The sequence below is a fragment of the Mesoplodon bidens genome (genome assembly GCF_964165515.1).
Source record: "Mesoplodon bidens genome assembly, chromosome: 14".
Taxonomy (NCBI): Eukaryota; Metazoa; Chordata; class Mammalia; order Artiodactyla; family Ziphiidae; genus Mesoplodon; species Mesoplodon bidens.
In genome coordinates this window covers 679,471-704,087 of record NC_138170.1, presented here as the reverse complement: position 1 = coordinate 704,087, position 24,617 = coordinate 679,471, and the positions used below count along the sequence as shown (strand labels likewise).

The 24,617-nt window shown below is 40.9% G+C and overlaps 1 protein-coding gene across 1 annotated transcript in view; it reads right to left on the bottom strand.

The window, feature by feature from the left end:
* Positions 1 to 6,754, bottom strand: part of TACR1 (tachykinin receptor 1) — a gene marked incomplete at both ends in the record, with an annotated part of 93,392 nt that extends 86,638 nt beyond the window's left edge. The window contains one exon of the mRNA XM_081254656.1: positions 6,366 to 6,754. Coding sequence (XP_081110782.1) covers positions 6,366 to 6,754 — 389 coding nt within the window. The remainder of the gene's footprint in view (positions 1 to 6,365) is intronic.
* Between the last annotated feature and the right edge of the window lie 17,863 nt (positions 6,755 to 24,617).

Genomic DNA, 24,617 nt, shown 5'->3' with positions numbered 1-24,617 from the left:
GAGCATGCATCATAAGGTATCATTATAAATTTTATTAACATAAAATCTCCTTTCTAGTTTCCAAGTGACAAACATTAATAAATACTTATGATAATTCCCTGATCCAGTGCTCTTGAAGTTTATTTTTAAAAACCCAAACTCCACATTGTTTTCTCTGTACTTTGCTTTCTTTCCTCCTCCCCTCCTCTTCTTTGCTTTATTTTACCGTAAGTGTTTCCCATCTTCCGAAGGACAGTTCTTTGCTTTGTCTCCAGACTCCCTCTGCATGGTACGTATTACATTGGGTTATAACGGTGCTCATAAATTCGTCAATAGCTGAAGACAGAGAGCAGAAGGATAAAGGCGATGTTTTACTGCCTCAGCATCTGGTACATAGTTAAGGGCTCAAAAATGGTTTCATGAATGGATAGATGGATGGATGGATGAGGAAGAGGCCATTTCCCTCACTGCCATCTAACTTTATACCCCCTTATCATACTTTGCTGACACTATCACAGCTCACCTATGTTCTCTAATTGCCAAAATCAATGTCATCATCCTTGGATTTTAATGACGCTATAATTAATATAACCCACCACAATTTTCCTCTCTTAATTTTTGTCACTCCTCATATCCTGATTATTCCACTAACTCTCTGTTTCTTCATTTTCCCCTCCTATGGCCTGATAGCACATTTCCATGAATCTCTGGTCTCTTCTCTGGAAACACATATATAGGTAAAAGAGATGTTCTCTATTTTCAACTCTCCCATAAGCCATCTGTTTGGAAAATTCCTAAGTAAACATTTTGGTCCCTGGGTTCTCATTCTCTAGCCCCATCTCTTAAACTGCTTGTTGGGCATTTCCAACTAATCATTATATTTTCACATAAAATCCAACAAAATCGACTCATTTTCTTCTGACCAACTCCTCCATTCGTTCCCTGATTCGGTTGTGAATTCGCTTCAGTTGAGTCAGCCTGTCATTCTCCCCAAACACTTTGCAACTTTTTACTTCCATACTTTTGTCACACTGTTTCTGTTACCTAGAATGTCACCATTATTTATCTTCTTCTCTAAAAATCTTATCTAATCTTCAAGGTCCAAATCAGTTGCCACCATTTGAGGTCTTCCTTGATCACTGTTGCTAGATAACCTCCCTCCTCTTCCCTCCTATAGAATTTGTCTGTACAATACCTGTGAAACCTATCACATAACACCTTATGTTGTAGTTATCTTTAAATCAGTCTTATTTGCCTCATTATGTAGTATAAGCCCTTTGAGGGAAGACATGAAGCCCTGATTCAGGAACCACCTTACCTGGTGGGCCCATCCCTTGATGGACTGATGATCTTTGTCCAAGGTTAACCGTGTGTTTCTCCCTCACGATCATTATTCTGCCATTTGCTAATTAAACAACAATAATAATAACAAAGTCCTGTGCTCCTACTACGTGCTTTTACATTGAGAATTGCTCTTTATTTTCCCCCATTTGAACCTATTTATGTTTCTGATAGCTAACCCCATCCTCACCACCAAGGGCCTTGACCATTCAGGACACTGCAGGGGGTGTCATATGAATAGGGAGAGGATGTGGTAAGTGCAGTGGGGCAACTCCAGAGAGTAGGTGGGCATTATACCTCTCCAGGAAAAATTCTGCAGCCAAAATGACTCATCCAAGATGTAACAACTCAAGTTGATCTGCATCAACCCTGATATTCGAGATTCCTGATTTGGAAAGACAGGGTCAGTTATTGTGGATGAGCTTCTAGTGAATGGACATTCTCATCAACACTCAGGTGCTTAGTCATGTATTGTAAGATCTATCTAAATTAGTGTAAAGGATCTTGGGATCTAAGACTCGTCTCTGGGTGATGGAGAAGGACTACCCTGAGATCCAAGTCTGTCAACAAGGTGAGGTTCAAGGACAGACTGCAGGTCTAGCAGAGACTTGGGAAGCAGGCTATTTAGACTTGTAGCTGAGTATGACTGGAACAGAGTGAAATGGATACCAGGGAATTAATAGGCAGAGTTTTGTTATTTATGCATGTCTTTACTCTTGGTTCCTCTTTTAATCTCTCAGAGAGTTCATTCCCTCTTCTATCTTCAACAATTACCCCTATCTGAGGAACTATATTTTTGGTCCTGACCAAATTTCATATTGTCCAGAGACCATCATTAGATGTTTTCTTTCACTCAAATACAACATATCTGGAGCCAATCTGAGTAGTGAGCAACTTTCACCTTTCATCTTGATGAAATTATAACTGCCCCTACCAGGTAGAGAAGCAGTGTTATCAGACCAAAGCTTTTCTGAGCTTCCTGTTGCTGTGTGCTCAGTTCCACGTCAGGTTACCTTTTGCCTTTGTAGCCCGTTTTGCGGGGCTTAAGGATTGGATCCCCCCTCCTCTCTTCTTAGATGTTGCTCCACAAAACTAGAACCAGTCATCATCACTGGCTCCCGAAAAATGGTGTCACCTCTCAGTGTCCTCCAGCTTCTAATTTCATGAAACATCACACACACCTTTTAGTTTGTAGAATAGGAAGGAATTTAAAAATCTTATGGAGTTTTAAAAAGTAAAATCCCTGGTGTTTTTTGGAGTTTAATTAGAGTTAGACATGATATTATTTAGTATATTTATCTCTGCAGCTTTTAAAAATTCTAGGTAGTCATTGCCTTCAGTAAATAAGTACTCCTTCTGAAGGGGACCTCATTCATTCCCTCTCTCCCCTCATTCTATGGAAAGATTACAAGAAAGATTCAAATTAGTTCTACAATCTGCAGCTGAAGTTTTTTCTTTGCTTACATTTTGTTTCTAGAAGGAAATTTGGCATAGTTTACCAAGACGGTTTGACCTAACTATTTAACTTTAAGGAGTTTATTTTATGAAAAGAACAAGGGATGCTCTAAAGATTTATGTCAAGGATATTAATTTCAAAGTTACTCGTAATCATTGAAAATGGAAACAATATACATCTAAAAATAGAGGAATGGTTAAATAAATGATTACAGCCTTGCAATATAATGCATCCATTGAAAATCTTATTTTGAAAACTATTTCATGACATGGAAAATGGCCATGATATGATGCTAAGGGACAAAACAAAACACACACAAAAAAACAGCTGCTGAAACTGTTTTTATTATGATCCAAAATTTATCTTAAAAAGTATGAGTGACTTTATGTGGTATAAATAACACAGAAAAAGTATAAGCTAGCATTCCAGACTTTTAAAAGGTTAACTGTCAATAGTGGAATTGTAGATTTTTACATTTTTTTTAAATGGAGGACTTGGAGATACAGCCTTGAAGCCTTATGCCTAATGTAACCCTGAGCATGCCATTGATGATGTTCTTCCAGGAACATGTATTATTTTATTCATTCATTCATTCATTTAATCAATAAACATGTAGTGACTGTTAAGTGCCAAGCACTCTTCTCTGTTCTGAGAAGATAAACAAGACAGAAGAGAAATGTTCCTTGCTCTGCCCAGAGTTTATAATCTTTTAAAATTAGGAGGAAATGTTTTTAAAAATTTCATTTCATTTGACCCAGTAATTCTACTTCTGGGAAATCTACCCTAAAGAAATATTCAAGAAAGCAGAATAAAATTATCATACAGTAATGTTTATTAGTACTTTAATCATAATGGCAAAAAAATCTAGACATCACCTAGATTCCCAGCAGTAGGGAGATGGTTAAAGTAATATGGCACATTCATAAAATGGAATAATAGGAAGCCACTATGATTATGTGACTGAAGACTTTTTAATAACATGGGAAAATATTATTAATGTTTTCCATTAATATCAATGGAAAAAAGTAAGCTACAAAATTATCTAGGCTCTGACTTCAATTATGTAGTGTAATAGTCATAAAAGAAATTCAACTGTTAACAGGTGTTACTGTTGCATTGTGAATTAATGGTTGATTTGTATTTTTGTTTCTATGTCCTTCATGAACAAGGTTTAATTTTATAATCTGGAAAACCACGTTGCTTTCATTTTTAAGATGATTCAAAGATTACCTGTTAAAAATTCAAGGAGCGTACAAAAAGATAATTTAACCTTTCCTCAAAGTCTGCATTGTCATGATGGAGAAAGAAGCGATCATTCATATGGAAAGAGCTGGAGGTCTCTTCCTTTCTAAAGCATTCTTGGGAGAGAATTGATGACCATGCCTGTGGTGGAGCTAGATTCATCAGAGGGCCTGAGGAGATTAATTTACTCAGCTCATGAGGCTGGGCAAGGAAAAACAGAAGGAACACTTGGAGGACTTGGCGACACAGCCTTGAGGCATCATCCTTAACTCTACCTTGAACTCTAGCCCTGAGCATGCCATTGATAATCTGCACATCAGGCACAGGTGACATTTCTTGTTGTCATTGCTCTCAGCTCTGACACCAGAGATCCTCTGACCTCACTGAGCAGGTGTCATGAAGGGTCAGGGTCTATGGTTTGCCTGGAGAGAAACAGTGGAGCCTGTGATGCCAGAGTCAAAGCAGCCAAAATCTGGCTCCTTGCCCAACCCACTGAAGAGTTTGACCCTGAATCTTGCCCCTAACCTTCTAAGTTCAAAGAGAAGGAGAAGGGCTGTGGAACATGTCATTTCTGTGTAAGCAAAGCAAGAGAGCTGTCCTCTGGTGCTCCATCAGCTACTGAATGCTTGGGCTCATGCTGACTGTCAGGTCCCTGAGCTCACACGAGTAGCCGGTGTAGCAGAAATACCAACTTCCCCTCTAATTTAGGGATAATCAAGACAGTGTGTGTAAGGCCGACAAGGCACCAGGTTTCACTGCACATATAATCAGTTATACATCATGCTGTGAGTTTTCTAAGTTTAAGGGGGCTGATGTGAAGTTAAAAGAGCAAGTCAGTGCAGAAAGATTACAGGTACCTCACTTTCAGCAAACCAAATATCTAAAAACCAGAATAGCATAAGAGATAAATTTACAAAAGAATTCACTTCACTACCACTTTGAGTAATTGGCTTCCCTTCTACATTTAAAGTATAAATTGATTCACCACAACTTATTTTACACACAACATATTAAGCACTTAAGAGTTGCATAAAGGGAACTTAAAAATTAGCATTTGGACATCACTGCAAAGGAAACATTGTTTTCTCTGATTTTAAAAGTGATCATTGACTACAGAACCTGCAAAAGACCTCAAATCAATTACAAATATCTATGCAAAGGAATTCAGTAATTTGGGAATGATTTTTTTGAAGTTTTTCTCTTAGCTCCTTCATTGGGCTTCTCATATTCATTTATCTCAGCAAGGCCATCAAAAGAACTCATTTTACAATCACAGTGGTAGGTGTTTTAAACATACCTCCACATCCTAGGTAAACATTTAACACTTGTACACCCATAGATATACACATTAGCGACCTAGGACACCCACAAAAAAGTCAATACAAATAGAGCTGTGCTCTAATGATCAATTTTCCATCATGTCACCTTAGGACACTTTCATTCCAGAACTGTAGCTCCAATATGTGAAAATGCCAACATTTTCACTTTTAATCAGCCTCTCAAACCCTAGCCTGTTGGGTGCAGGAGGGAAAGAGCTTTCAATTGCCTTTAATTGCCTTTGCCAAGCATGTTTCTCTGTAGATGTAGAGAGGCTAAAAACATTGTCCTCACATGGCCAGAGAAGTTTAGAAAAACTCTTGGATCCTTAACTGTGGAATTCCTTCAGAACAACATAACTGCCTCTCTTTTCTGAATGAGAGCCCCTAGCAGCATAGAGAGAGCTGGATTAGAATCCTGAGTATTTCATGATTCTAATAAAATGCTCTTCACATCCAAATAATATTGGAGAGTTGTGTTGGGAGCAGAAAGTTCCTGAATATTCAGGAAAAATTGAAAATGAGAAAGTTGTCCTATGTATACTTAAAACTGGAAGGTATCAGAAGGCTGTACAGCTGAATAGCAGGCCTGCAAGGATTCACAAAGCCCTAGCCAGGGGTTGGCCCCTTGGCCACATCCTGGGTATCCCCTTCAGGCTTTAAAGGCAAAAGAGAGAAGGAATATATGGAAAGAAGCAAAGTAGGAGTTGAATGGAAAATGTCAGCAAGATGAGTGGAGAAGGGGAAAATAAAAGAGAGAAATGAAGAAAAAAGGTGGGATGTATACATAAAGGAAGGGAGACTGGTGATGGGTGAAAAAGAGTAGAAAAAGAAAGAGAAATAGAAAAGAAAATCGTGAGATAAGATAAAATCCCCCATCAACAACTGATTCAGCTAACTGTCAGTATAAATCCAGGGGTTCAGGTGGCCAATCTCCACCTTGAACCAGGCACTATCCAGCCCTGAAGCTCCATAGCAATGCTATCTTCCTTTAAGGATTTTTTTCCCTTTTCCACAAAGGGCAAGCTCACCTATCGAAGGCCACAGCTGTCATGGAGTAGATACTGGCAAAGACAGCAGCAATGGGGAAGAAGTTGTGGAATTTGCAGTAGAACAGGCCATAGTACCACTCGTTGTGGACAGCATAAGTGAAGTTCACCACTGTATTGAATGCAGCCATGGAGGCCTCTGCGAAGGCCAGGTTCACCAGGAAATAGTTAGTAACTGTCCTCATCCTCTTGTGAGCCAAGATGATCCACATCACCACCACGTTGCCCACCACGGAGGTCACCACAATGACTGTGTAGGCAGCTGCCCAAAGGACAATTTGCCAGGCCGGCTGCACAAACTGGTTGGGCTCCGAGGTGTTGGTGGAGATGTTTGGGAAGAGGTCTGAGTCCACAGGGAGGACGTGATCCATTCTTCTGCTAAGCGATTAAACCTTCCTCTCTGTACACACACACGCAAATCCTTTGCAGCAGGGTCCTGAGCCAGCGCCTGGGGTCAGAGACCTGTTTAACCAGGACAGGAGGGCTGCAGGCTCTTTCTGGGCTGAACTCTTTCTTTGTAAGCAGAAGACTTGGCACTAAGATGAAAGCTTCTAGATGTGCTGTATGCCCTTGGTGGCTTTGAATTCCTCCACTTTCGAGCTTCAGAAAGCACTTGAGTTCTGTAATCTGGAGACAGCGTCTCTCCTGCGTGGAGCTGGAAAAGAGAAAGAAATTCCACGGGTCACGGTTCCAGGAAGCAGAGATCCTCCACCTTTCTGCACCTGCTGCTGCTTGCAACTGTTATTCCTCCTATCTGCAGCGGGAAAGGCAAAGCCTTGTGCTGCGTGAGGACTTCGGGGCGAAGGTGGGCGTGGGGGTATTAGTCACAGCACGACCTGTCAAAGTTCAGAGCCTGTGGCAGGAATTCCGGGGCCCTGCGCCCAGCTGGAGATTTTTTCCTTTGCTTTCACTACCACCGCCACCGCCGCCACTGTCTGCAGCTTTGCAGGCGCCTCTTGGCTCGGGTCCTGCTCAGCTCGGGAGTTAGCAGAACCTCGGCAGCCTGCGCGTGAGGTCTTTATAACCCACTGTGAAGACGTCACTGGGAAGGGGCCGTACCTGGCTACGTGCTCGCCAGCCCCCTTGCGCAGAGCTGCAGCTGCACCATCTGTTGACAACTGTCTCACTGCACCATCACAGCCACCAAGCCTTTTGCTGCTACCTGCTGTGAGAGTCTGCAAGCCGGGTTCCCCACGCACTCCTCGAGGGGGCGCTAGATAGGTCACCTCGGAGTAACTGCGCCAGATGGGGTCCGCAGCTGGAACCCCAGATGAACCAAGGGGAAAGGAAGGATTCGCAAAAGAGCTGTGGCGATGGTCGCTCAACATCCAGGGAGGGCAGGAATGCTGCCATAGCTCTGCAGAGGCCCCTGCTTCTGGCGGTCGGAGTTGGCCAAGTGTGGGGGCGACGTGCCAGCCCTCGCTCCGGGCCTCGCTCCAGCCCGAAACACTCCCAAAATACCTAGTTCCTTTCCCTAGCAGGCCGATTCCCCTGGGAAGCAGTGACAGGTTCTAAGCTTTGGGGACACCTTCCCCAGCCACCCCTCATCCCATGAAAAGCTCCAGTGGCGCTCTCCAGATGAGGTCCCCGCGCAGGCAGTGGGGACTGGGCTGAGCTCCCTGCGAAGCGGTATGTCTCCCAGGCGCGCATCTCTGGGCTCTCTGCCAGCACCCACTGCGGCCTCGCGTTGGCCGTCCCGAGACCAGCAGCCTCTGCCTCCGCGCCTCTCCGGCCTGTGGGCCAGAGCCGGTCCCGGGGTGGCGTCGGGGGCTCTTCTTCCTCTCCCCACCCGGCTGCCAGGTTTGCATAAATACTAGAGGGCATGTCTGTTCGCCTTATCTCCCCACCCCAGACCCGCCCCTGGCGGGCTTCGAGGCCTCTTCTCCTAGTCCAAGACCATTTCAAATGGCCAAGTTGGTACAGGGCGCTGGGAGAAGCTGGGAGGGGCTCGCCAGTAGGTGCCAACCGTTTTGCAGAAACCGAGGTGGACTGAGGTTCTGAGGGCGTTCCAGCCAGACGCCCTGGGAGATGAGGTTCCGTGGGCACTCGAATCTTCCGAGCCTTTCTGGGGGCCATCTACCCCTCTGCCCGATCCCGCACCTTTCACTGCGGGGACTCGGAACTGTGAGATGTGGGCTGAGATGGGCGCGGAAGCTCGGATTTGAGTAAGCCGGCACTCGACTGGGAGCCGAGTTGATGCACTCGTTCTGCCTGGTTGAGCGCTTCTCCTGAGAGGGAGCAAAGTATTTCGCGGGAAGCGCTTTAAGGTTCAGAAACGTATTGTATGGATTTAAGCCGGGCTAAAATCCGATGCTTTCGGGGAATCTGCTAGTTCACTCTGCTTTTGTTGAATCCTGGAATTTCAGCGTTTATATGAATCGCATATTGCACTGCCTGGTCCTCCAAGCACCCTTAAACCCTGAAAAGAAAACTCCAGTGATACCTTGAAAAGAACAGTGCCCACCCTGCCCCATCCCACCCCACCCCACCCCATTCAGAGAGGCAGCAAAGGAGAGCCTTCTTGTGGAAGGGAACACCTTCTCTTCCACTCTGGATCTCTCACTGCTGCTTCCACCACCTCGAAGAGCTGACAGAGAGCGTGAGTATGTATGTGTCTGTCCACCTTTAATTTCTCCTCCCAAGCTGTCTTAAAGCTATCTTTCCCTCTTTCTCCCTGTCCGGTGGAGACGGCCTGACTTTTTCTAAAGGAATTTTACTCAATGCTTGCGGGTGGGGTGGGGAGAAAGAGAATAAATCCTAAGTATATAATAAAAGCTAAATATAAATAAATTTAAAATAAATGCTAAAAAATCAGGATTTATCTATTAATCCTCCATTAGTGGGGCAAGATGATAATTTGAACCAGGTACTACTGTGCTGTGGATATAGCCTAGAAAACATTTACAGTATAGTGACAGAGAAAGAGACAATTACCTACACAAAATGGGCAGTATTATGACAAGCAAAGGTATTAGGCCTGATAAGAGAAGAGGCAGGCATTAATCTAGACAATGAGGGGAACCAGGGAAGAGTGTAGAAAATCATATCTGTGGATTTGAATGTTAAGCCTGAAGAATGTTAAGGATGAGAAGAGGCTGACGGTGAAAAGGAGAATATCCCATATATACATTTCATATGTCAAATCATGTCACCCTGCTTAAAGTCCCACAAGGTCCAGCTAACTCAGAAGAACACCTACATTTCTTACTCTGGTCTTCAAGAGTCTGAATTCCTGGCCCCGAAGAGTAGGTGAGGCTGCCCTAGGTGGCTCCTTCCTGTTCCTGGGTCCTCATGACTGGTAGCCATGTCCTAAGTACATATGATTTGCTGAAGTTAATTTCTTTCCCACATAAAAAACAAAGCATATTCATGATAGTTGCACATTAATAAAATGCCTCAGCCATACAGTAGCAAAAGTTGTCCTTAATTCACACACACACACACACACACACACACACACACACACACCTTCTAAGCAGGGACTTGCTCTGGCATCACTCCTTCCCCACACAGGGAATAACTTTGCAAAATTTTATCAGTAAGATCCTACATAAGCTTTTTTTCTCCAAGAGTTGACATTTGTTTCCTTAGCTCTCCTTTCTACTGAACTTCCTCCTTGGCACACAACACAGACCCACCAGGCTCAAAGAAAATTCTGTTGACAACTTAGTATAAATTCTTTCTTATTTGTCCAGGCCCTTTAATACCATATAGACAGAAATACAAGCACAATAGCCATACATTTACACATATAGGATTTTCACTATCACCTGAATTTTGTTTTTCTCACTCAAAACATTGTTTGGATGCTTCAGAGACAACAGGTAGATTTAACTCATTCTTTTCAATGGCTAAATATTATTCTTGTGGTATAGATGCATCATAATTTATACACTCTCTTCCCTATTTGTATTAAAATTCACTTTGCTTCCAGTTTTTGATGCTAAAGACAATGCTACTGTAAACATTTTTATGTCTCCACAGTCCGATGCTTTATTTCAATGGGATAGATTCCAAGTGGAATTGCTAGGTAATGGATTGTGTTTATATTCATATGCATATATGTATATGTGTTGTATGTTTCTATTTTATGTTGCCAGATTGCCTTCTAAAAAGGTATAATACTATAACATTTCACTAGTGATTAAATTACTGTTTTCCCCACATCACCTACAGTAATAGATATTAAGGATTTTTTAGTTTTGTCAGTCTAAAATATGTAAAATATGTTAACATTGTTAATGCATAGTGTTTATTTTCCTGACAACTAGAGAATTTGGACAACTTCTTTTAATATTTTTGGTTATGTGGATTTTCCCTTTTATAAATTGTCTATTCATACCCCTTTGTCCCTTTTTCTGTTGGATTGCTTTCTGGTCATTTTTTTCTAGGTGCTCTTTGTATGTTATAGGTATAAACACTTTTCATGTCATGAATATTTCAAATATTTTTTCTAGTGTTATTATTTATCTCTTGAATTCATGTATTTTCCATAAAAATGTAAACAATTTTCAAGTAGTCTGTATTTGCTTTAATAGTTTTCGGGTTTTTTAAGTTCTGGCTTAAAAGAGCCTCCCCAAATCCTGGCTTTTTTCACATTGTTTCCTAGATTTTCTTTTCAGTTTTTTACTGTTTCTTTTTTTTTACATTAAGGTCTTTAATTCACCTCGAGTTTGCTATTTTATATCATGTAAAATACTTTTTTTCATATAGTTTGCTCATTTTCACAGCTCTATCCACTTTCATAGTGAATTAAATCATTATCCTTGTCATAGGATAAATTTTTGAATATATGTGATTTAATATTTATATTCTCCAGTCTTTCCCACTGATATATTTATCTATTTCTGTAGCAACATTATACATATAATTCATGTGAGCTCCTACTTTTCCTAGCCCCCTTGCAATGAGGCAGAGCCAACTAATTCAGCCAACAGGTTGTTAGTGGAAATGATATGTATCACTTCCAGGCTAAAGCATAGAAGTGTGTGTGGGGGGGCAGGGGAGGGAGTAAAAGAAAGAGAGTGAGAGAGAGAGAGAGAGATTTCTCCATATACTGTCTCCTGCCAAGTCCCAAATGATGCAGCTACAAGAGGACAGGTCCCAGTCATCTGGAATTCCGGAGTGACTGCATAACACAGTCCCCTGCCAAATCATTATGGACATGTAGCATAAGCAATAAATGAATTCTTCTTGTGTTAAAGCACTAGGGTTTGGAATTAATTTGTTACTCACTATGATATAGTAGCTTATCCTGACTAACACAGAAATAAAATATTCTGATACTGGTAAGGCAAGTTCACATAAGTGCTCATTTCATGGTTTTCTTATCTATTTTGGGACATCACATTTAAATTTTAGTATTTTTAATTCAACTTTTAAAATTCCAAACAAAATAGACTACTGTACTATTCTAATTGGAACTGCCTGTAATTTATTTAATTTTGACAAAATTGACCTTTTTTTTCTTTTTTCTTTCTTTCTTTTTTTTTTTTTTTTTGTGGTACGCGGGCCTCTCACTGTTGTGGCCTCTCCTGTTGTGGAGCACAGGCTCCGGAAGTGCAGGCTCAGCGGCCATGGCTCATGGGTCCAGCCGCTCTGCGGCATGTGGGATCTTCCCGGACCGGGTCACGAACCCGTGTCCCCTGCATCGGCAGGCAGGTTCTCAACCATTGTGCCACCAGGGAAGCCCAAAATTGACATTTTTGATACTAGATTTTTTTCTTCCAAGAACATGGTATGCCTTTCCATTTCTTCAAGTCTTGTTTTATGCCTTTCAAAAAAGATTTTATAATTTTGGTTAAAATAGATCCAGTCTTTTGATTAAATGTATTTCCATGTGTTTTGTTTCTATTGTAAATGAAACATTTTCATTTTTTACCCTAGATCAGAGAAAGCCTATTGACTTCTGTGTATATGTATTTGTTTATATGTGTCTGTGTGAGTGTGACCTAGCCATTCTACTAAATTTCTTTTTCAAGAAAATTCTAGTGTTTTCCACTTGAGTTTCTGTAGTTTTCAATCACACCTTTAGCATTTTCTTGTCTCATTGAATTTCCTTTGCCTTCCAAGACAAAGTCGAATTCAAAACAGTGATAGCAGGTATTTCCATACAGTTTCTGAAGTTAATTAGGATGGCTTTGGTTTTTTACCATTTAGGATAATATTTGTTGTTAAATTTGCTAAACAGTCTTTTATGTTTAAATAGCTTCCTTCTACTATATTTTGCCTTGAAGTTTTCATTGGAATGTCATATCATTTCTTTTTTTTTAATGCCTTTTTCGGGATTTGTTGATATGAGTGTGCAATTTTTTTCACTAACTTGTTGACACAATGGATTAAATGGAAAGACTTCCCAACACTGACCCAAACACTGACCTACCCTAACCTTCCTGGCACGAATTCTGCTTGGCCAGAAGCTATATCATTCCTTTGATACATTGCTGGAATCAAATTGCTCATGTTTTATTTAACAATTTTGCATCTATTTGCCTAAGCGAGATTCATGTCTACCTTTTTTTCCTCTTCTATCTTGATAAGGTTTGGTATCAATGTTATGTATCAAAAAATGAACTGTGAAGCATCTAATCTTTAACTATGGCCAAAGTATTACTCCTGGTCCCTGAACCAGCAACATTGGCATCACCCGGAATCTACTTGGGAATGTAAGTGCTTGGGCCAATGCAGAACTATCAAACTAGGTAGGCATTTTAATAAGACTGTAGGTCTTATTACACAGTGTTCATTGCAGCACTATTTACAATATCCAGGACATGGAGGCAACATAAGTGTCCATCAATAGATGAATGGATAAAGAAGATGTGGAACATGTATACAATGGAATATTACTCAGCCATAAAAGAAACCAAACTGAGTTATTTGCAGTGAGGTGGATGGACCTAGAGTCTGTCATACAGAGTGAAGTAAGTCAGAAAGATAAAAACAAATACCATATGCTAACACATATATATGGTATCTGAAAAAAAAAAAAAAAGGTTCTGATGAACCTAGGGGAAAGACGGGAATAAAAACGCAGATGTAGAGAATGTACCTGAGGACACGGGGAGGGAGAAGGGTAAAGTGGGATGAAGTGAGAGAGTAGCATTGATATATATACATTACCAAATGTAAGACAGATAGCTAGTGGGAAGCAACTGCATAGCACAGGGAGATCATCTCAGTACTTTGAGACCACCTAGAGGGGTGGGAGAGGGAGGGTGGGAGGGAGACGCAAGAGGGGAAATGGGGATATATGTATACATATAGCTGATTCACTTTGTTATACAGCAGAAACTAACACAACATTGTAAAGCAATTATACTCCAATAAAGATGTATTTTAAAAAAGACTGTAGGTGACTCGTATGCACATTAAAGTTTGGGGAGCTTAAAAGAGGTCTAAGTGTTTTCCAAATTTCTCAGATGATAAGAATATCTTTTTTTAATTTATTTTTTATTAGTTTCTGCTGTATAACAAAGTGAATCAGTCATACATATACATCTGTTCCCACATCCCTTCCCTCATGCATCTCCCTCCCTCCCACCCTCCCCATCCCACCCCTCCAGGCGGTCACAAAGCACCGAGCTGATCTCCCTGTGCTCTGTGGCTGCTTCCCACTATCTACCTACCTTACGTTTGGTAGTGTATATATATATCTTGAATTGCTTGTTAAATAAACATGTTATCATTTTCTCCTAAAAATTCTAAATTGGTAGGACTGGATTGGGGCTCAGTGGTCTGTGCTTTTATCAAGTACTTTGAGTCAGTCTTCTCTTTAAGCAAGTTTTGGAAATAAAGGGGTCTGTTATTTAAAATGAAGCATGAAACTAGATGAGTCCTTTCTTCATCTCAAGAATATTTTCTTTTAGTATTTTTTGAAATTATTACCTCTTTTCCATTAGTCCTTTTTTCTCCTTTTGGGACTCTTATTTTTGTCATGCTATGTCTCTTGTATTCATTCTGTGAATGTTTTAAAAACTATGCTTCACCCCTTGGTGGTAACTAGTATCTAAAAAATGAAATAACAGAATAGAAATGTCAGAGTGCATAACACATAGAGTAAGGGTAAGTATTGTTTTGTGAAATTTTTATTTCCATTACAGCCTTGTGTGAATTGCAGTAAAAAAAAATTTTTTTGAACGTGATTCTGAAAGTTTCTTTAAAATTTCCTCATGGTTTCCATCTTTTTTGTATTTCTGATTTGTGTTCAAATATATTTCTTGCACTTGATTTTTCTAAACCTTTCCCTTGGGTCTTTTAATACAGATGTAGAGTATTTTAGCCAAAATGTTTTTGTTTAGTTTCTTGAATCTCCTTAAGGATACTTACTGTTATTGTAATGTTTTATTCAGGTGTTCATGTAACTCTTTCAGCAGCTGTCTTACCTGAACATGTTTTCTGATTGTATGTTTATAATAATATGTATATTATATGTCTTGGTGTGGGTCTGTTTGGGTTCATCTTTTGGGGACCCTTTATGCTTCCTGTACCTGGATATCTGTTTCCTTCTTTAGGTTTGGGAAGTTTTCAGCCATAATTTCTTCAAATACATTTTTTTTCAAAGACATTTTTGATGCCCTTCTCTCTCTCCTTTCCTCCTGGAACTCCATGATGAATTGGTTGTCATTTTATATTATCCCATAGATCTCATATATTGCTTTCTTTTTTTTTTTTTTTTTTTTTTTTTTTGCCCTTCTCTCTGATGTTCTGATTGGGTGATTTGCATTATTCTATCTTCCAGGTAACTTATTTGTTTTCTTGTTTCATTTAGTCTTCTATTCACTGCTTCTAGGTTGGTTTTTATCTTGGTAATTTCGTTTTCTAATTTTGATTGGCTCTTTATATTTTCTAGTTCCTTGCTATAGTGATCCACATTTCTATCAATAGTCTTCCTTAGTACCCTCAGCATTTTTATTACCTCCTTTTTGAATTCAGGTTCTGGTGGCCTGGTCTACCAGAGGTTTGTTTCATTGTTTATTCTTTCAGGGGAATTTCTGTTGTTTTTTAATTGAAAAAGGCAGTTCCTATGCTTTTTCATTTTACTCTATGAATTTAGGAGAAACAGTTATCTACTGTGGTATTGAAGGGTTGTTTTTATTTGGGAACAGCCATGTGTAGACTATGAGGGTCCAGTATTTTTGGTTCAAGGTTTGTTTTTTGTTATTGATGTTTGCCACATCTTTCCTCAGATTGTGCTGACCCTTGTCCCCTTGATAGGGGGTATGTTTGGTATTGTGGTGACCAGAGCCTGCAGTGGATGTTGGGTGGGGCCACCTCTTTGCTCTGTGGTTGTCAATGCCCTGTCAGAGACAGAGTCTGCTCCCCAGTTATTGAAGTAGAAGCCCCCACATCCAATTATAAGCTTCAGTGTGAGGTAGGTGGGACTGGATTGCTCCCTCTGGGAAAGGAGCCATTACAGGTTCTTCGCCAGGAGCTGTCTTCTGGGACGTGTAGCTCTGTGATGCTGCCTGCCACCTGCTGTGCACACCCAAAAAGATCACGGTTGCTGATGCTGCCCTCAGGTGTCACCTCTGCTGTGTGAGTGCCCGTAATTGGCTTAGATGTACCTCAGGTATGTGTGCAGATTCACAAAGCCACCAGTGGAAAAATCCCCCAAAGCCACAACTCCATGGCCACAGTGGGAGTGCTGGTAATTGGCTCCGATTTTAGCCCTGCCTCCCCATGTGTGCACCCACAAAGTTTTCGAAACCTGTGATGGCTGGAGCTGTCCCCTGCTGTGAGCACACAATGAGGCTACAATGGTAACCCACGCCCTTCCCTTCCTATGTTGACAATGGGGCTCCTATGGTGAACCTGCATTCCATCCTGCTCCAGTTTTGGTCCAGGCTACACTCCAGGCCCTTCAGGCTGTCTCTTCACAGCAAAGCTGAGTTTTCTCCCCAGGTCAGTCCACTGAAGCTTGAGTTTCAGCAGCCAGTCACTGAACACACCAGTAGGTACATGTTTCGAGCTGGGAAGTGTGATGATGTGGCAAGGACCATCTGTGCTGGCCTCTCTCTACCCTGTTTGGCCTCAGGCCAGCTTCCACACTCTCCTCTCAAGCCCCTGAATCTCCCTATCTGTCTTGATGAACCTCCCAGCCAGTGAAGGAGGCTCCAGAGTGAAAGAACCTTCCCTTTTTCACAGCTCCCTCCCAGAAACTCAGGTCCCATCCCGATTCCTCTTCTCCTTTTTACCCAGTTACATGGGAATCTTTCCTGCAGCTCTAGTTGGATGAGACCTTCTGCAAGCTTTCAATAGGTATGCTGTGAGAATTTTTCCACATGTAGATGTATTTTTGATGTATTTGTAGGAGGGGTTGAGCTCTATGTCCCTCTACTCTGCCAGCTTCATCTCCTCTTTCCCAAACTTTCACTCTTGACATTGGAGACAGGTCCCCATATTCATTTTCCTCAAAAACTTCATAAATTTCTTGCCTGTTCATTTCTTTTCATACAGTTAGGAGAATTTTGCCAATGTATTTTTGTTGATGAACAGTGTATCTGATCAAGTACACCTTTTCTCAGGTCCTCTCTGCCAGAAGACAGGCGTCTTCTAAGGGATACTTAAATTTTTTTTACATAATAATCACTCTAGACAGGCATACCTTCAAACCACTGTTGAAAAATTCTTGTGTATTTTCACACCTGAACATCTTCATTCTTTCCTATCTGGGTCATTTCCTCATAACATTGGCCCTCCAAGGCATATCATGTTTTTCCCAAATTTTTGCACTGCTCATATTAATTTTTGCACATGAAACACTTATAATTACTAACTCCCTTACTCTCCTACTTTTATTCCATCAAATCATCCCTTTCTTTAAAGCCCAATTCAAGTTGCAGATGCTCCACAATTATCCCAGTTAATGGCAGCCATCTTTCACTCTGCATTTATTGTATACTGCTTTACAGTGTTAGGAACCTTCTTGTGGTTTTATGTTTGCCATAAAAAACATGGCCCTATCTGAATGTGTACTAAGTGTTCTCAGTTGTTAGGCAAGTACAAGCCTGTTCTATCAGGTGGGGAGGTAGAAGTGGGATCGACAAGCCAACTTGTGTACTAAGCATAACCAGCCAGCTAACTCTCCAAATTATCAACTCTAAAGGATATTGTCAACCTCAGTCTGATTCCAGTCAGCATCCATCTTCAGTAGAGCTTGGCTCAAGGATGGAAGTACTTAGCCTCCTAAGCATTAAGAAAATAAATATTAAATGCTTAGTCTACTTGTGGGAGGATAAAAAAGTAAAGGTAAGAAGTTTATGATTATAGTCAACAACTCCTAGATAAAGGAAGTCTTTCTGAGTCAATGGAGAGATTTATAGGAGGGTCTAGAGTAAGGATTCTGAATTCACGGTGATTTTGCCCCACCAAGACATTTGGCAATATCTGGAGGAAACACTTTTGATTGTCATACCTGGGAGGGAAATAGTTGGTTCTAATGGCATCTAGTGATTAGAGGCCAGGATGCTGCTAGAGCATCCTTCAATCCACAGAACAGCCACCCACAACAAAGAATCATTCTACCCTAAATGTTGATAATGCCAAAGTGAAGAAATCTTGCTTTAGTGCTAGGGCAAAGAGACTAAGGGTAGCAGGTACCTTGAGACTGAGCTGGTGTTCAGGGCTGGGCTCCATTAATAAGAAGAACAGGAACAAACAAATAAAATAAAACAAAAACCTAGGAACTAAGGCAGAAGGCCAGTTAAATGAAGAGTCCCCAAGCAGCGGTAGAAGAGGAAGTTGTGTCCCAATGTTAATGTAGTCTCATGCATGTGTCACTCACAGCAGCCTGGTGATGGCAAATGATTCCCAGAGTTCTCTCAGGGAAAGGAGTGCCTGATATACCTATAATGGACTTGGAATGAAGCTACAGGTTGTGGTTAATATTGGTACAGTGAGGCGAGGTCTATAGGACTGAAAATGGCCTTTCAGTATTTCCTACATAATTTAAGGACAGGGACTTCTTATACTTATTTATATCCCCCTAAAATGCTTAACCCCCTTTTCTACAGTCAATTAGCGTTTATTAATTTATTAATAGATTGATGATTTCCTTAATTGATTATGCCATTCATATCCAACTATGCTCAGCACTACCATGACAACTTGGACATATTCTGATGTACTGAGGAATTAAATCTTCCACTGAAGACTCTAGCAATCATATAACCACAAGACTTGGGTTCAGCACTGCATTTGAATAGAAATAAAACAAGCACATTCCAAACCTCTGGGTAGCATACTCTGCTTACTTATGGTTAGGCCTCCATGGGAAATAAGAGTGATAAGCTGTAACTTCAGTGATAAATTACAGAACAGCTTCAATTACCTCACCCCATCTAAACAAAGCATCCTGCCACCCTCTGGAGAAATTAATCCACCTTAATTTAATTAGTAGATAATTTTAAGTGAGCTACTTTACATATCTTCCTGCCACTTCTTCCATTCCTAGGCTATCTTTTCCCTTCAATCTGCCTGGCTCAACAGCACACTTTGATCCTAGTTCTGAGTGTTAAATATATAAGCTAAATATTGTGGAAGCTAAGGAATGAAGTAGAAATCAGTGGACATGGGTCATGTCCTTACCCTCCCAAAGATGGCTAACATTGTCTCTTTCCCACAGAGCCTTGTTTTAAGTTTGTTTTCAATATTGTTGATGCTGAAACGAATAGCTTTATTGCTTCGATGAGGATTTTTATAGCAAAAGTTCAAGAGTGGGGTTGCTGATCAGATTAGGATGTGTGCAGGGCCTGCACTCCTTTAATCTGGTTTCAGGTAATCTCTTGATGAGTTTCCTTTAATCTGGCCTAAGGTGATCTTCTCTGGAAGGAAGAATGCTGATGTCTTTCATTTATTGGGAGTTTTAGTTCTGTAAAGAGCTCAAAGATATTGTTATGTGTATCCCTTGAAGCAGAACTAGAACTGCCCCAAGGTTGTACTATTGTTTCTTGATTGCCCCTCCCTTGTCTCTGCATCCCTTCCCTTCCCTGATTAGCAGCTGTTTGAATCTGCCCTTTGGAACTCAGGGAAGGTCATGGAGGCTGGAGTCTATTCCCTTCAAAAAAGAAAGAGGAAACGTGCATAGACCTCCATGCCCAGGAGCCCCACAGAGTTTCACTGTCATGTTCATTTGTGGAAGAAGTTGTTACCTCATCCGAGAGTAGTTCCATCATAATGGAAGACCCTAAAAGCCAGAAATTCTTTACTATTCATATAAAACTTCTCCTTAGTGATGATAGGATTTTAGGCACCACAGAGGCAACGTGGACAGGGAAAGTGTCTGAATGCCTAAAAATCACACCACATCTACAAATAAATAATGATGACATCGATTGGCCATTAACTTGCTGTGGGACCTTAACCATGAAACTCCCTTTATTTTTTCCTTCTTGATGATTCTTGTTTCCATTTACCAAACCACAGACTTCAACAGCCTTACTGTCTTGAGGTGCCAGAGGACAAAGGTCAGAGTGGCAGAGCATCCAGAAAGTTAGGAGGTTTAGTTGTTTCCTTTGGCTGCTGTAAAAAATTACCACAAACTGCGTGGCTTGAAACAAGAGAAAGTTATTCTCTTATAGTTCTGAAAATCAGTAGTATGAAATCAAAGTGTTTACAGGACCATGCTCCTTCTGGTGGCTCTAGGGAAACTCAATCCCTTACCACTTCTAGCTTCTTGGTTCCAGGTATTCCTTCATTTGTAGGCACATCACTCGAATCTCTGACTCTTCCTCTTCTGCCCGTCTTCTCCTCTGTTTGTCTGTCTCAAAACTCCCTACGCTTCTTCCTTATAATGATATATGTGATTGCATTCAGGGCCCACCAAAATGATCAAGGATAAATTTCTCCTCTCAAGATTCTTAACTTAATCACATCTTTTGCCATATAAGGTAAAGTTCACAGGTTCCTGAGATTGCAATGTGGATATATCCACAACTCAACTTATTACATGGGAGAAATTCTAGAAGGAACGATGTTTCAGAGCGATTGAACCCCAAAATATTCATTTAAAATATGCCCAAAGCTTTGATTAGCTGCCAAACTACACAAATAAGGGAGAGACCCAAGGGAGCCTGATCACAAAGCAGCAGCCAGAGGCTGAAAGAACTAAATGAAGACTTTAGCAGCTGCCAGTTGAAACAAAGACAGTTTGTAGTTTGAGTCTAGCCAAGTTAACTCTTGCTAGAAAAAAAAAATCACTTTCCAGAGGAGCATGACAGAATCTAAAGCCTCTACTGGAGTTAGCTGCAGGTCAGAATCCTATGTGTGATATTTCAGGCCTGACCATAGACAGTTACAAAATTTACCTAGCAAGCCTCATAGGGAGAAAAGCTGCTCTCTTCACATCTGATTTGGTGCACAGCTAGTGCCCTGTGTCCTCTGAAGGTAGTTGTAGCAAGGGACTCAGTCACTTCCTATCCCTGGGCTGACTATGCTCTTATGAATATCTTCAATTCTATCCCAGGCACTTCCATTCAGAGACCTCATTATGTGGGGAAGGAGGAGGGTGGGGAGGATGTTCAGCTAAGACATGTTCAGACTCCTCTGCCAAGATTTCCTTATCAAAGTCCCAAGAGGATACTTTTCCCTACTCTGACTCAGTCTTTTCCAGTCCTAGTTCTTCCCCTCTCTCTCACCCTGGCATCCAGTTCCAGAAAATAGCAGGAACTTTTGGTTCCCCAGCTGCAGTGATCCAACTGACCCTTGTCACTGGAAACATTGGGAGAGCCAACAATACTCTTTTTTTTTTTGACCTCTTGCTTATACTATCACAAAAAGTGAACTAAGGATTTAGTTTGGCTAGATTGACCACCTTGACACTTTGCAGCTCTCAACATGTACAGTATCTCCAGTTAAAACTCCAAAACTCATAATCTCCAGTTTTCAATAAAGTCATGAGACATGTGAAGAAACATGAAAATCATGGCCATACTGAAGGAGAAGGAGGAAGTGAAAATAAAAACCAATCCCAAGTTTACCTACATGCTGTAATTAGCAAAAAAGAACTTTAAAGCAGCTCTTACAAATATGTTTAAGAACTTAAAGAAAAATATATGAGCAATAAATAATCAAGTGGAAAATCTCAGCAATAAATAATCAAGTGGAAAATAGCATAATAGATGCTATGTTAAAGAAACAAATGTAAATGCTAGAGCTGAAAAATAAAATTATTGAAATGAAAATTCATTGGATTGACTTAACTATAGATTGGAAATAGCAGAAGTCAGTTGATTTGAAAATGGAGCAAAAGGAATTATCTAATCTGAAGGTTATAGAGAAAAAGATTGACTTAAAATCATCAGAGCCCCTCAAACACCTGTGGAACCATTTATTTAGCAGCTTAATACATACACAGTTGGAGTACTGGAAGGAGAAAAGAGAAAGAAGGGAGAAAAAATTCTTAAAGAACTAATGAATACAATTTATGAAAGCCATCAACTTAGAGATTCAAAATGCTACACAAACATCAAGCAGATAGTTACATCAAGACACATAGTCAAACTGGTAAAATCTAAAGATAAGGAAAAAAATTAAAGTAGCCAGAGAAAAATAATGTATTTCATACAGTAGAACAATGATGTAAATCATGTTTGGCTTCTTATCGAAACAATGGAGGATAGAAGATAGTAGCTTACTTCACTGCTGAGTCTATGACTCATGTCTCAGTCATATTATAAGCTATGGCTAGAAATCTGTTTTAATCACCCTTGCAAACTATAATTACAAAGAATAGGATCATGTTTCTTATTTATTATAAAAATTTAGGGTCAAATAAGCTGTCTCCTAAGGGTAGACAATAAATTATTAGGCTTGAAAAAGGTCATAATAATTCCAGTCAATTTCCAGGTAAATAAGTCTAAAGAGAGATGCAATTTAGGGGAACAAATAAGGGAATAAGTTAGATATGGGGTGCAGCAGGAGAAGAAAAATGAGACAAATAATGACAATGTATAATCCAAATGTTTCTAGGTCATCTAGCCTTCTGAGGTCATCCTTCCTTTCATTTTCAAGTACAGTAGATTAAGCCCCTGCCCCATTCTAAGATTGTTTATTATTTCATGGTCATCTATTGTTCCGAATTCCTGCTCACACTTAATTATTGATATTTATTCATTATCTCACCTCCAATAGCTGCTGTTCTCTTTCTTTCTCATAATTTCAAGGGTGGATGCAATTACTTCCTATTTATTCTCCAAAGTACCTCTAGCTCAGAGCTAGTGGAGCTGGCCCCACCCACCAAGGGCCCCTGGCCTGGTCACATGCACCAGTGGGACTGCTCTAACCTCAGGACACCCAGGGCCCCAGAGCCAAACAACAGAGCCACCCACCAGCTCCAGGACTCCTCGTTCTCATGGCCAGAGATCACAGGACCCAGCTGTGTCCACCATTTGACCAGCATTAGCCCCAGGACCTGGCCTCACCCACCAGGGGACAGATACCAGCTCTGGGACCCCTCAGGCCTCAGCTCCAGCCACCACTGGGCCAAAACCAGCTTCAGGAACCCCAGGCCTATAGCCAGAGATGCGGGAACTTGACTCCACCATCCAGTGGTCCAGAACTAACCCCTTAGATTCTGGCCCCATTCACCAGTGGGCCAACCCATCTCAGGGACCCCTAACTCCACAGCCAGAGACCCAAGGACCCAGCTTTTCCCACTAGTGGTCTGGCACCATCCCCAAGACTCTCTGGGCCTTGGCCCCACCCATCAATGTGCAGACACCAGCACTGGGACATTTTGGGTCTCATAGTCTACCACCTCAGAATCTGATCCTACCCACAAGTGTGCTTACACTAGATCTGGAACACCATGGACCCTGCAGCAAGCCATGTCAGGCCCCAACAACTATCAGGCCAACAGCAGTCTTGGGACGCCTCTGGTCCATGTTCATACTCATCAGCAGGCTGACACTAACTCCAAGACAACTAACGCCAGAGCCAGTCACACTGAGACCTTGGCTCCTCTCACCACTGGGCCAGAATTAATCCCAGGACCCCTCAGACTCTGTAGCCAGCTACCTCATGACCTGGCCCTACCCACAAGTGGCCCAACACCAGGACCTAGACCCCCTTGGCTGTGCAGCCAGCCATGACAAGACCCATCCCTACCCACCAGCAGTTGGCAGCCTCTGCACAGGGTGAATGATACAGAGGAACAAATCAGCAAACTGGAAGACAGAATAGTGAAAATCACTCAAGCTGAACAGAAAAAAAGAAGAATTTTTAAAAATGAGGACAGTTTAAGAGACCTCTGTGACAACATCAAACATCCTAAATTTCTCATTATAAGTGTCACAGAAAGACAAAAGAGAGAGAGGCAAAGAACATAGTTGAAGACATAAGAAGTAACAATTTCCTTAACCTGGCAAAGGAAACAGACTTCCGGGTCCAGGAATCACAAAGAGTTCCAAACAGGCTCAACCCAAAAAAGACCACACCAAGATACATTGTAATTATAATGCCAAAAAGTTAAAGATAAAGAGAGAATATTAAAAGCAGCAAAGGAAAAGCAGCTAGTTACATACAAGGAAAGGAACACCCATAAGACTATGAGTTGATTTTCAGCAAAAAGTCTGCAGGACAGAAGAGAGTGGAATGATATATTTAAAGTGATGAAAGGGAGAAACCTACAACCAAGAATTCACACTTGAAGAAGGGAGCAAAAGTTTTCCAGACAAGCAAACGCTAAAAGAGTCCAGCACCATGACACCAGCTTCACACAAGAAATGTTAAAGGGACTTCTCTAAGCAGAAAAGAAAGGCCACAACTAGAAAAATAAAATTTACAGGAGGAAATGTCTCATTTGTAAGGCAAATATAGAGTAAAGGTAGTAGATCAACCACTTACAAAGCTAGTAGAAAGGTTAAATGACAAAAGTAGTAAAATCATATAGATCCACAATAAATATTTAAGGGATAATAAGATGTAAATATGATGTCAAAAACAGTAAACATGGGAGGAGGAGTAATTATGCAGGGTTGTTTAAATGCTTTCAAACTTGAGATCAGCAACTTAAAATAATTATATGTAAATATATAGATTGTTAAAAATAAACCTAATGGTAACTACAAACCAAAAATCTGTACTAGATACACACACAAAGAAGACAAAGGAATCAAAACATAAAACAAAAAATAGTCACCAAAAAACAAAGGAAGACGGTAAATCCCTGGCAGTCCAGTGGTTAAGACTCAGTGCTTTCACTGCCAGGGCCCGGGTTCAATCCCTGTTGAGGAA